General features: G+C 55.6%; 1 protein-coding gene across 4 annotated transcripts in view; it reads left to right on the forward strand.

The window, feature by feature from the left end:
- ATP9B (ATPase phospholipid transporting 9B) overlaps positions 1 to 13,535 on the forward strand; it is a 102,076-nt gene that overhangs the window by 54,598 nt on the left and 33,943 nt on the right. For all 4 annotated transcript variants that reach the window (XM_078613858.1, XM_078613861.1, XM_078613860.1 and 1 more), the window contains 6 exons: positions 788 to 948; positions 1,578 to 1,720; positions 2,958 to 3,070; positions 9,075 to 9,323; positions 11,106 to 11,267; positions 12,272 to 12,364. In XM_078613858.1, the coding sequence (XP_078469984.1) occupies positions 788 to 948; positions 1,578 to 1,720; positions 2,958 to 3,070; positions 9,075 to 9,323; positions 11,106 to 11,267; positions 12,272 to 12,364 (921 nt within the window). The remainder of the gene's footprint in view (positions 1 to 787; positions 949 to 1,577; positions 1,721 to 2,957; positions 3,071 to 9,074; positions 9,324 to 11,105; positions 11,268 to 12,271; positions 12,365 to 13,535) is intronic.

Here is a 13,535-nt window from a genome sequence, read left to right on the forward strand (position 1 = left end):
TCAGCTCACCACTCTCCGCTCACCACTCTCAGCTCACCCCTCTCAGCTCACCACTCTCCGCTCACCACTCTCAGCTCACCCCTCTCAGCTCACCCCTCTCTGCTCACCACTCTCCGCTCACCCCTCTCCGCTCGCCACTCTCAGCTCACCACTCTCCGCTCACCACACTCAGCTCACCCCTCTCAGCTCACCCCTCTCAGCTCACCACTCTCTGCTCACCACTCTCAGCTCACCCCTCTCAGCTCACCACTCTCAGCTCACCCCTCTCAGCTCACCACTCTCCGCTCACCACTCTCAGCTCACCCCTCTCAGCTCACCCCTCTCAGCTCACCACTCTCCGCTCACCACTCTCAGCTCACCCCTCTCAGCTCACCCCTCTCAGCTCACCACTCTCCGCTCACCACTCTCAGCTCACCCCTCTCCGCTCACCCCTCTCCGCTCACCACTCTCCGCTCGCCACTCTCAGCTCACCACTCTCTGCTCACCCCTCTCCGCTCACCACTCTCCGCTCGCCACTCTCAGCTCACCACTGTCCGCTCGCTCCTCTCCGCTCACCCCTCTCTGCTCACCCTTCTCCGCTCACCCCTCTCAGCTCACCCCTCTCGGCTCACCACTCTCCGCTAGCCACTCTCCGCTCGCCCCTCCCTGCTCACCCCTCTCCGCTCACCCCTCAATGCTCACCCCTCTCCGCTCACCCCTCTCCACTCACCACTCTCCACTCACCACTCTCCACTCACCCCTCTCCGCTCACCCCTCTCCACCGCCTCCCCTTGCCCCTCTCCCGCAGGTGGGGCTGCTCGACCTGGAGCTGAACCGTCTCACCAAGGTGCTGTTCCTCGCCGTGCTCGTGCTCTCCGTGGTCATGGTGGCGCTCAAGGGCTTCGACGGGCCCTGGTACCGCTACCTCGCTCGCTTCGTGCTGCTCTTCTCCTACATCATCCCCATCAGGTGCCCACCCAACGCATACCCGTGTTGACTACGCTCACGCCTAACCCACCCCTGTGTTATTTACACTCACACCTGCGCCATCCCTGTGTCACACACTGAACCCCGACTGCTATGCATGTGTGTTTCTGTACATGCCTGTGTGTGTCTGTGTGTGTGTTTGTGTGGCTCTACATGCCTGTGTTCTCCTGTGTACTCCCACGTGTACCCCTGTGTGCATCTCTACTGGACCCTGCCTGTGCGTGCCTGCGCATGTGCGGAGCGGTAGCGTAGCAGACAGCGCACTGCACTAGAAACCCGGCCCCTCGAGTTCGATTCCAGCTTACTGCCGGCATCGGTGACAAACATCTGAACTGGTCCTGGGCCTCCCCTAGGTAGACTCATCCTTAAGTGAGCACCCGGTGCGGTGTGTAAACATCAGCATTGGAGAGACAAAGGTGGTGGTCGTGGTGTGGACCATTCACCCCCTCGTGTGCCGTGCCAACCTTAATAGGTGCTCCCTACCGGCACTGTACCCCAACAGTCTTTTGGGAGTTTGTGGGGGGTCTCTGTATGTGTGTGTGTATGTTGCAATTCGTTCGCACCGTACGTAGCCAACGGTGTTAATCGGAGGTGCGTCTGTGTGCGTGCAGCCTGCGTGTGAACCTGGACATGGGCAAGGCCGCCTACGGCTGGATGATCATGCGCGACGACAACATCCCCGGCACCGTGGTGCGAACCAGCACCATTCCCGAGGAGCTGGGCCGCATCGTCTACCTGCTCACCGACAAGACCGGTCAGCTCCCCTCCCCTCTCCTCCCCCCTCCCCCTCTCCCTCCCCCCCTCCCTTGTCGGGGATTTTTTTTTTTGTAGCCGGAAGCCTTATTTCTTGCAAAAAAAAAATTTCCGGCTTTCTGCTGCTCGTTCCATCCATCGTAGCCGTTCCTATTAAGGCGATTATGGCTAACGAACGACTTGGCTTGCGGAGGGCAGGAGCCCTCTCGGTGTGCGCTCGCACTTTGTAGCCACGGCGGTGTTGGTCTGGATGTAATTACGTTAGACCTGGTCAACTGAGATGGCCGTGAGCTCTAGTTTGGGCCTAACCCATGGCTGTCGTCCCCTCTCTAATCACGTGCCCGTGAACCTATTAGCCTGGGTGGCGAGATGTTAACTCCCTCGCCTGGTATACAGGAGGTCGTGGGTTCGATCCCGACGACCCCTGTATATTTGGAGTTTGCGTCTTCTCTCCGTGGTCGCGTGGATTTTTCTCTGGGTCCTCCGGTTTTTCCCTTTTTCTCTCCACATTTAGAAACGTGCATTTAGAGTATTTTGCTGTTAGAATTTCCACGTGATAAGCCACTTCGTTGAGCTATCATTTGTGGCCAGGTCACTTAAAACGAAAGCGCCACGTAACTCAGTGGACATTACCTGGTAAAATAAAAATGTGTTTATGTAGCCTCATCTTGGCCCATCCATAATCGGCTCCCTCCTCTCTCTCTCTCTCTCTTCTGTCCTCTTTCCTACCCCAGTGTCTGACCCCGGCTGCCCTCTCGTGCCCCCACTCCCTGCCGCACACCTTCACTGAGCAGGGATCTCGGCGCAGCCATGGGGGGTGGGGGGGGGGGAGCAGGTCGGCACCAGAGCCGATAACCACGCCGGGTGAAGCAGCGGTTCTATTGGGCCCTGTTTAATTAGAAGCCACGACACCTTTGCCATGTTTGGTCATTTGGTGCTGATCTCATCATTGTGGTGACCCTGCAACAATACCGCAGGCCCTGCGATCGACTCGGTAAAACCGCACCACCACCGAGACCCTGTAGAACTCCGTGTTCTGGGAGCACGGCTCCGACTCGCTTGTGCTGTCACCGGCGCCATCTTCAACATCCTTCATGAGAATGCCGCAGCAACTTCAGTGGTAGCGGCGGTGCGGCCACGGGGGAGCACTGGCGCCATGGAAACGAGGCTTTTAGGACGTCCATTACAGTCCCAATGATTACAATCCCATTGATTACAATCCCGTGCTTCCTCTCCAGGGACCCTGACGCAGAACGAGATGGTGTTCAAGCGCCTGCACCTGGGCACCGTCTCGTACGGCACCGACTCGATGGACGAGATCCAGAGCCACCTCTTCAGCTCCTACACCCAGGTGAGGGAGTCGCACCGCGCTCAGAGCCGGTGCCCCGCGGGGGGCTGTCGGCACGCAGCTCAGGGTGCCGGCGGCGCAGCGGTGCGACGCTCGTGGCTGGGCTCGTGGTCCCGCAGCAAGAACGTCCCCCCTCGGGGTTCCATTTTCTGACTCGGGCGCCTTTCTGTAAGAAATGCTTTTTGTTTTGGTTGAAGCACGTGAATATAAATGTGTCGTGAAACAAATTAATTTTTGTAACTATTTGTTATTTTGCAGGTAAGGCCCACTGAGCTATGTAGCTACCACTAATGATAGCCCAATGAAGAAGCTTACCACGTAGAAATCTATAGCAACCAAATACTCTAAACACTTGTTGATTATAAATGTGGAGGGAAAAACCGAAAGACCCGGAGAAAAATCGACGCAACCACGGGAAGAACATGGCGAGGTAGTTAACATCTCGCCACCACGGCTCGAAAGCCTCCACCACCGGACAGTCGGTTGGCAAGGTTTGTCACGTGGACAAAACGTACCAATTCGTTACTCGTTGAGCACACCGGTGTGTTGGAGAGTAAACCCACAACATTGACGCCTTACCGTGTAGAGTTCGTACGTTCCCTCTCCCCCTGTTCTGCATGGGTTTCCTCCGGGTTCCTCTGTTTCCTCCCACAGCTAAAATAAAAACACGCTGCTGGCCAAACATCCCATTGCTGAAATTTTAATTGTAAATTACTCAATTGGGATTACACACAGCAGCAGCAACATTGCCCCTTACTGCAAATGCTTAGCACGATGCCACGGAAATTCATCTTGAGACCCAGTATGGCTTGCCTGGGTGAACAGGCGTAATAATAAAAAATAATAAATAACAAACCTGCACTGTGGTGACCTCCTGCTTGTGTAGAGGCAGTGTATTAACATTCCTTTCCTTTGTTAATGCTACTCCCTGCAACCCCCCCTTGGTGCTGCTGATCCTGCATAATGCATGGGCATAATATGACTTTGAAACCCCCCCGCCCACCTCCTACGCATTTCCCATGAATATGCTAAATTCCTCTTCATATGCACATTCTTTTTTGTTAAGGCGCTCTTCCACCTCCAACCCAGCTTATATATAAGCTCCTAGCTTGGTAGTGTCTCATTCTTCACCTGAAGACGGCTGCTTGCGTTGTAGCCGAAACGTCGTGAGAATTATTTTATTTTATTGTTTTATTTTTATTATTTTATTACTTCCCTTCTACGTGACTTTACCGAAAGAACCAAGAAGATGAATCCCTGCAGTCACGAAAGCTTTAAATCAAAAATTAAAGGCAGTGTATTGTTAAGGTAAACATGACCCACAATGCCTTGCTGGTCTTATTACATTCTCGTTATTGTATTTAAATATCGTCAACCATGATTGATCCATAAATTAAACGATATCTGTCACAGACATCATTTGATCTGTCACAGATATCGTTTAATTGGTCGGCGTTTATCTTTTCCATAGCTGAGCCAGCTTGGAAGTTGAGCTCTACAGTGGACCATGTTGCAGTGCCCCCTTCTGTCCACCGCGTAGCCCCCCAGTCCCGGGACAGCCGGTTCTGTACGCTGTGCTTGTCTGTTGGAACTCTGTGTTCCTCCAGTGAGGGACAGGCATATTGTGGGTGCTCTCTTCACTTACCACGGGTACACGCTCAGTGTGGGCCATCCAAATGGCATCTTTTTTTACGAGAGAAACAAAAGAAAGGTTAAGAAGCCACAGAGGACTGCGTTGCAGATGGCGCCCACCACGTGCGGCGCTAGCAAAGGGTTCAACGAAACGTGCCGAGAGGGAGGTGGCCGAGCAGTTTGAATGATCTCACGGCGCCGGATCACCGTGAGAAACGGTGTCGACCTCTCGGTTCGGCGACCAGGGGCCGCGTGGCAGGCGTCCCCTCGACCGCCCTCGCTCACTCGCCCCTGGCGAGCGTCCATCACCCGGCAACCGATTCCGATTTGGAGCTTGCTCGTCGTTGCGGCTCCAAGCGTTGTTCGATAACCTCCGCTAGAAGCAAACTTCACTCGTCCACCGGCAGCTGATAAGTATTTGCGGGGGGCCAAGGGGTCCGGGGCTTGGAGAGGGGAGGTGCGGGGGGGGCGGTAAGGCACCTCTGTCTATTAGACAAGCGCTTGGTAATAGCCACAGCGCTCACTCTATTTCTATCGACGTGCGCGCAGTGCTTTCATCCCCGGGTTTCTTTATAGTTTTTTTCCACCAATGCCGGCCGGCCGACCCCCGATCGCGGCACCGCCACTTACCCGGGGGGGCCCGCAGAGGCACCCGGTGAGAGCCCCTTAACCCGTTCCGCCTCCCTAACGCGCCCCAAATTGGCGGGCGTTTGCCGCGCGCCTCCGACGCCGCTTAGTCACCGGCGGTGTCGCCGCAAGAGCCGCCGGCCCGGCACATCGATCGCCGCGGTCCGCACGGCGGCGCCCGCGCTCGATCATCCGCGAGCGTCCGGCAGGCACACGTGCGTATCGACGTATTCCTCACGCCTGTCTCCCGGCCTGAGGATTTTATTACCGCTGCGCGCTGGGTGTGACAGCTTTCCAAAGCTGATCGTTAGTCGCATTGATCGCGAGCGCAGCGGTAATGTGTAAAATAGTGGCTTTTTATTTTCTTGAGAGCCGTGCGGTTTTGTTCTTTTTTTTGTTGTTGTGCTCCTTTTGGATCGCCCAGAATTGCCGGGTTGGTTATTGTTGCCATCCCAGCGTGTGTGCGCGCGCGTGTTCCTGCCGCTCTGCCTGCCGAGCGCCCCTAACTTGAAAGCTGTTAGGAGAGTCACGGATCATTTTTTGGAGGTGGAAATGAAGTCTCGTGAAGATCGATACATTTGAACGTGTCCGGCTGTGTTCCCTCATAAATCGTTGCGGAGGTGAAGCCGAAGGTGACACGAGCGCCGCTTCGGTGCCTCGAGGGAGAGCCGGACCCAAACCCCACCTGCAGCCAGAAGCGGTCCTTTGGGGCTAGCAGCAGAGAGACAGGAACAAATGCATCGTTAGCCGTGTGAATAATATCTCGCTGACAAAATGCCATTGATAATGCAAAAATGCGACAGAATTCGCCGGTAACACTGTGCGACGTGCAGCCTTAAGAGGAAAACAATGTTTAAGGTTGACGTTTCAGGCAATGGCGATTCTTCACAGCACACATTGGTCTCATAGAAATTACATCTTTTATCGAGTTGTGTGTTCTTAAGGGGGGTCTTACTTGATTGGTAACCGGGCAAATTTATTAAAGGTGATGTAAAAAAAAATTGCGATAAATGGTGAGCGTCCGATGATGTCACAACACGTGGAGTCTATTCCACGACGTCACATGTTGTGTGACACCATCCCGTTGTACGGCTCATTACCAGCCGTGATCAATCCACCGCTGGATGAATGCCTCCCCAATGAAATAATCAATGCTCGCGCACACAGTTCGATGCGCGAGTGTACTCACTGATTGAAATCCACGTCATGTCGATGAATCGCCAGCGAGCGCCCCACTCGGTAAGGAGATCTGAGTGGGAGCCGCAGCGAGGAGGCGTCACACCCACAGTCCACAGTGAATCACTCGCCTGCCGGTGTGACTGCGCAGGCTCGCGAACTGACATCCACGTGCTCGTCCCTCCCAATCAACGGAGCGTCCCCTAGAGCCGGGCTTTCTCAAGCTCTCTTGTAGCCCGAGTGGTGACTGCACTGAAATCCATTGCAGAGTACATTCTCTTTTACGTCTTGCGTGGCCTTTTGCAGCCGATGGGCTCATTTAAGAGATTGGTACTCGGCAAACTGCTCACTCGTCTAGACAGATGGCAGTCTAGAGGTGGTGGTAAGATCGACCCTTTGAGGATACGGTGTCACTCTGGGCCATTTCCCCATCGGCCACCCGCGGTCGTTCTGTGTGCGTGGAGCCACAAGAGGGAAAAGCTTCCTTCTTCGTCCGGGGTCGGCAGTGAGGTGGCTTGCTTGAAATCCAATCGGTAAATAAAACGCGCGCACGCTCCACGTTGTACGACCGCGTCGCCGGTGAATGGGTTAAAGGGCAAAAGATGGCCGTGACGGAGTGGTAACAGCCGGCTGTGACCGAGGGCACGGCGTTCAAAATTACTCCGGCCTTTCCGCGCGCACTTTGAGCAAAATAATCAAAGCCAATTAGGCGGCCTTGTCGTTACACCGCGCGCTTAACTGAACTAAGCGCTGCCCCCATTTTTCTGCGCGACTCCGCTAAGTGGCACGCCGAGCGCCCTGCTAATGTCGTGATCTAGCGGCCGACGGTGACCCTCGGGTGGCTCTCTGTCTTCCCTGTCACGATCGTGCATTTTCACCGGCGCTCGCCGACCGACCGTCGCGCCAAGCGGCCGCCCGTCTTGTCGGCCGAGCTGCACCAGCGGATGATTGATGGAGCGGCTCCGTGGCCCCCGGCTACTGGGCCGCGATGCTCGTTCACTACGCAGCTCTCTCGCCGCCACGTTCGTCCGCGGGCGGCCGGAGCACGAAGTGCTGGCAGCAAGCGCCTCGCCACCCTGCGCCAGCTGCACACTTGGGCAGAGTGAACCCAGTGCTCACCCTAATCAGCTGCCAGGAACAATTGCCAACGGTGTTGTTCACCCTGGTTACGAACTGAAAACGCGAATCCAGAAGTGTAGTGCAGTGTGATAACTGCTGTTTCAACAGCCGTTCGACACTAAGCGACGTCACCAGGGCGCTTGTATCGGGCTAAGTGCACCTTGAGACCACGTGAAGTGTCGAAGGCTCGCTGCTGGCGGGAGGTGATGGGGCAGAGCCAGGTGTTATGGGTTGACTGATTGCTCGCCAAAGATAAAGACACACACTGGGATCCCCCGTCTTGCCATGTAGGCTCTTGAGAGAGGTGCTGTTTGTGAGTACCCATTAAGGCTCGCAAGGCACGCAGTGAGTGCACTAGGGGATGATGCGGCTAGCACCCCATGCCATGCCCCAACGGTGTCCAGGTTCTCATTGTGCATCAAGTTGGCCTCGGGGAAGTCACGGGTAGCTTCAGTGACCAATTGTCCATGTTGTGCGTGGCCTGCGGTGACATATTTAGATTATGTTGCTGCTATAAATTTCTAAATGATTAGCCACTTTGTGGAGCTATCATTTGTGGCCAGGTTGCTTTTGCAAAATAAATGAATACCTCAGTGGGCTTTGTCTGGTAGGATGGGGATGGTTTAGTTTTATTTGTGATTTGTTTACCCACTCCTGTCGTGTTTTTGTATTGTAGTTGTAAAGTTTGTGCCCCTTGCCCCTACTGGACATTTGTGAAAAAGAGCTTTATAGCTCGTAGAATTCCTCCAGTATAAATAAATATTCTGATTCTGATATAATTCACTGGGATTGTGTCACAGTGCGACGATTACTACTTGGTATCAGCCATCGGTAATCCATCTCCTCTCCAGCCCGTGCCGCTCGCCCACACACTCACACATCGGTCCATCTCTAGCCTGTGCCGTGCCCCCGTATAGCCCCCGTATAGCCTGCACAGACTGTTGGGGCAAATGCTGTTAGCGAGCACCTAATGAAGGTTGGCACAGCACACGAGGGGGTGGGTTGCCAGCACCACACCCGACCGCCTTTGTCTCCCTAGGGGCGATGTTTACACACCACACCAGATATTCATTTGAAGCGGAGTCCACCTAGGGGAGGCCCAGGACAGGTTCAGATAATTGTCACTGGTGTTAGCCATGAGCGGGAATCGAAATCGGGTCGCCGTGTTTGTCGTGCAGTGTGCTAAACACTACACGACCGCTCCCCACTGCACAATATTCTCACACACACACACTGTGGTGGTGTAATGGCTTTTATTGTTGTGGTGACCCAGACCTCCCTTGCAAGTGAGACTACCCAGGCCTCTGGTGTTCTCGCCCGGTCACACCAAATAGAGTGCTCGCCCGGTCACACTCGGTCACCTTGAACCCGTTGCGGGCGTCCTTGCCGCGCCGCCCACACGCCCACACGCACGCGAGTCGTGACCGCGCGCCGTTGCCCCCGTCCCGTGCAGGCCCCGTCGGGCCCGGCTCCGGGAGCGGCCCCCAAGTCGGGCGGCGCGGGCGCGCCCAAGCTGCGGCGCACCGTGGTGAGCCGTGTGCACGAGGCGGTGAAGGCGGTGGCGCTGTGCCACAACGTGACGCCCGTGTACGAGCGGCACGGCGCCGCCGGGGGGGCCGCGCCCGCCGAGCCCGAGGACGCGGAGGCCGACCAGGACCTGAGCGACGAGAACCGCGCGTACCAGGCCTCCAGCCCCGACGAGGTGAGCCGCTCCCACTGCCGCTGCCGCTCTCCGTGGCCCGGCGCAGCGCGTGGCCGACGGAGCGCGACGCGTGTTTGCCTGTAATACGGTCTGTTCTCCCGGAACGCGCGTTGCTTTCACGATGCGAATTGGATGTATAACGCGATTGAATGTGTTGGAGGACACCTTTTTATAACGTGCATGCAAGTTGGATAGAACGCGATGGAGTGAACGGAAGTACGTCGCACGCGAGTAGGAACAAGCGGTTGTACGGCTGCCTCGGCGTAGCGTCGCAGGAGGCAGTGGGATGCTGCTGGATGCTTGCTAGATGCTACCCACGCGCCTCGGCCCTTGTTCAGCCTGCGTACGCACCTCACGTGTTAATCGCGGACTGTGCTTTACCCTATATTATTTCCTATAATGAACTTTTTTCCATAATGCGGTGTTTTTCAGGAACTCAATTCCCGCGTTAAAGGAGAACAGACCGTACATGACAGTGCAGTGCTGACGATAACAATCATAAGTTCGTACATTTGGTATTTGCGCGATCGTTTTATGAGTCTGTGTGTACACAGGAGCGTCTCGTTGGACGCTTGTGTGCGTCTCTACATTCGTATTAATTTGCTGATGTCAATATGAAGTTCTGTCTGCGTGTGTCGGCGTGTATCTTTGTGTTGAGCGACGTCACACAGTGTTTCATTACTTTGCTTTATGGTCCGGGCTCCTGGGAATGTGCACCGTGAGTGACAAGTACCATCTAAATCCGGCCTGGCTGTCCTCACAGCCTAACGAGTGGCCGACACAATTGTGCAGTCAACAAAGGCAGCCAAGCATGGTTCCCCACCACTCCCCCACTCCCCCCATCCATCCCCCACCCCCATATGGCACGGCGGCCTTAATAGGTGTTTGCTAACAACGCTGGCCCAGTAGCAGTCTGTGAGGCTACTTGGGGAGCTCTTTGTTGAATGCACACGCGCGTGAGCGTGTACGCGAGCGAGTGAATGTACGCGCACGCGCGTGCGTCCGTGTGCGAGTACGTGCGTGTGCGTGTGCGCGTATGCGTGTGTGTGCGCCGCTCGCTGGCGAGGCTCCGGCGTAGGCTGAGAGTAATTGGGGGGGGGGTGTGTGTGGTGAGCACACGGCACAGTTCACATTAAAACCCCGAGCGCATTGAATTCCCGCGCGGTGCCTCGGCCGCCGCCACCGCCATCCGAGACGCTTTCAGATTCGTGTCCTTTTTGTTGTTTGATTACAAAGCTATGAGCTCATTTTGGCATTTTCCCACGGACGGGAGAGATCCCCAGCGACCCCTCCTGTCCTCCCTCCGGTACACTCAGAAATTGTTCAGGGACCCTTAATCCTGGCATAAAGAAGTTAATTAACAGCCGGGGATTATGCTGTTTCAAGTGGAAATATCTACAGATGCAGCCGAACTGCAGTGACTCGCTCCCATATATTTACACGTGTGTGTGTGTGTGCGCTTGTGTGAGTGAATGTGTGTGTGTGTGGGTCCCGGTTACGTGACGGTCAGCACCCGGGGTTACCATGGCAGCAACTCTGGTTCATTTCAGCAGTGATAATGGCTACGTGACCCTGGCCTGGGAATCCCTTGAGTTAATTCATCATAATGTGATCGTCCGCACGTCGGCAGGGGGTGGAAAAGGTCCCAACCAGCACTGCATCTGACAGTTGTCTATATATATATATAATCGGGGACATTTGGCCAGCTCCAAGAACGAGCGAGTTGTTTGCACGACAGAACCGAGTCGTGTCGGTGGGGCTGTGTTTGCGTGCGGCGAGCAGGTGGCGCTGGTGAGCTGGACGGAGAGCGTGGGCCTCACCCTGGTGAGCCGCGACCTCGCCAGCATGCAGCTGCGCACGCCGGGCGGCCACGTGCTCACCTTCACCATCCTGCAGGTGTTCCCCTTCACCTCGGAGAGCAAGCGCATGGGCATCATCCTGCGGGTGAGCGCACGCACACCTACGCACGCTTGCCCCGGGCACCTTCACGGTAGGGGTGGTTTTCCGCTGGCCGTATTTTGAGACGAGCTGGAACCAAACCGTGATTCGCTGGCCTCGCAAGATGTCTGAATCTGGCTCGGGGGGCCAAGCAGGGCCAGGGGCGGGGCTTAATGATACATCCATTGCCCGTGACATCAGAGGCTTAGCTCAGCTTTTGCAGTGGAAAAACATCGCCGGCGCCTCCTAAGCCGCGCCAGGCTGGCTTGGCATGGCCCCGGTGTGGCTCTGTTATGCAGTGGAAAAGTAACATGAGTGATGTACGTATGTTTCTTCTTTTGCACCGTACCTAGCCAACCTTGTTAATTGGAGGTGCAGGGGAAGAACAACAAAATAAACACGAAAGGCAGTTCTCAACAAATTAGTTTTCAATTTAGATTTTAAAGTGCACAGCAGAACAATCTGAAAACAGAGATGTGCTTCCACGAAGCCATTGGCACTACAAACACTGGCAGATGAGAGGCCACCACTCAGGCTCTATCAGCCACCAACCCCTACACTGGGACACGAGCTCAGAGAAATCCCAGCAGCAGAATGCGACTTTTGAAATCCTGACCAGACTGTGGATCACATTCTGAGCCATTTTGAAGCTCAGAAATTCACAGGATCCATTGACGACATCATTCAACATTCCCCCGAGGCTGTGCGTTGGCGATCCGACCTGAACATGGACCTATGGGTGGCTGTACAAAACCTCGCCCCAAGGAGGAGAATTGGGGAGAATGCTCAGATTTGCATTGCGAGCTACACGAGTGCCACACAGTGGTCACCGTTGGTAAAATGCGCCACGGGGTCTGTGGCGAGCACGCTGCCGTGCCCGGCTCGCCGCGCCCGGCTTGCTGTGCTAATCAGGACGCGTAGGAAGTGTTGCTGGAAACGACATCCCGCACGCGTTCACGGGCGCGTTCACGAACCCCGCGGTGCGGTGTCGCCGCTGTGCGTGCGCGCAGGATGAATCGACGGGCGAGATCGTCTTCTACATGAAAGGGGCGGACGTCGTCATGGCCAACATCGTGCAGTACAACGACTGGCTGGAAGAGGAGGTAAGGACGCTTCTGCACGAATAATATAATCATCACGTGCCAAGCCCCGCACAGTATTGGTCACTCTCTAAGAGAGAGTGAACGACTGCAGAGGCGCGAAGAAGAACCACAGGCAAGCAGGAAGGCAGCCCACATGGTGAGCCGGCACCAACAATTGGCCAAGCTCTGCGGTCCTCTATATAGTAAGGCGTTATCGGCCAAGTAATGAGTGTTTACATGTGGGAGAAACCCCACGCGAGCGATGGGGTATACACTCCATGTTTTATCGAGTGTATCACGCATCGATGAGCTTTGTGTGCCGTATGTCTGGACGCTTGTTCCTCACTGCAAGAAGGCCCTGGGTTCGAGTCCCGGCTCGGGTGCCTTTCTGTTTGGAGTTTGTGAATTAAATGCCACCCGATTTGACAAATTGACACAGATTGGTGATTTCCAGCCCGAGGATGACGTTGTTGTCGCCCTGGCCGTCCAAAGCCTCCTCAACGTGGCCCGAGATCACCGGTGGGTCAGAGGGCTGCTCCCAGGAGCTTATTGGGGGTGGGCGAGTGAGCTAGCGGGGTGAGCGAGAGAGGATGAGTGAGCGGGTCGGCGAGCGTGTGGGTGAGTGGGGAAAGGCCGCCCCTCCGACTGCACTCTGCAGGCGCCGTGCGGAGCGACGCGGGTGGCGTGTCGGCTCTTGTGCGGGGGGGGGGGGAATGTTTCTCTGCCCTGGCGCGACTCAACGAATTGTTGCGATTCACGCGTGACGATTTCATTCCGGGATCTGAATCAAAACTGAGAGAGAAGCGGAGCCATCAGCCCAGAAGGAGTTATTTGGCTGCTATAAATTTTAATGTGGTAAGCCACTTCGTTGAGCTATCATTTGTGGCTTCTCAAAAAGAGCTACATAGCTCAGTGGGCCTTACCTGGTAAAAAAAAACATCGTTTAGTTTAGCTCTGGGGACAGCCAGCGCATCACCGCTCCTGCTGCTACAGTACCTACAGTACCTACAGTACCTATTCCGCCTTGCTTTGATGAACACACACGGGAGCGAGGGCCTTGCGCTCGACGGACGGTCGCCAAGCTCCAGATCTGGCGTGACACTCGGCCCGGCAGCCGCCAGTCGGATGCGAGCGGTGAAACGAAAGAGTCTTCTCTCAGGAAGGAAGAGGATTCCAGCGGGCCGCGTCGCCG

This window comes from Lampetra planeri, chromosome 42 (assembly GCF_965212315.1).
Source record: "Lampetra planeri chromosome 42, kcLamPlan1.2.h2, whole genome shotgun sequence".
In the NCBI taxonomy this organism is placed as follows: domain Eukaryota; kingdom Metazoa; phylum Chordata; class Hyperoartia; order Petromyzontiformes; family Petromyzontidae; genus Lampetra; species Lampetra planeri.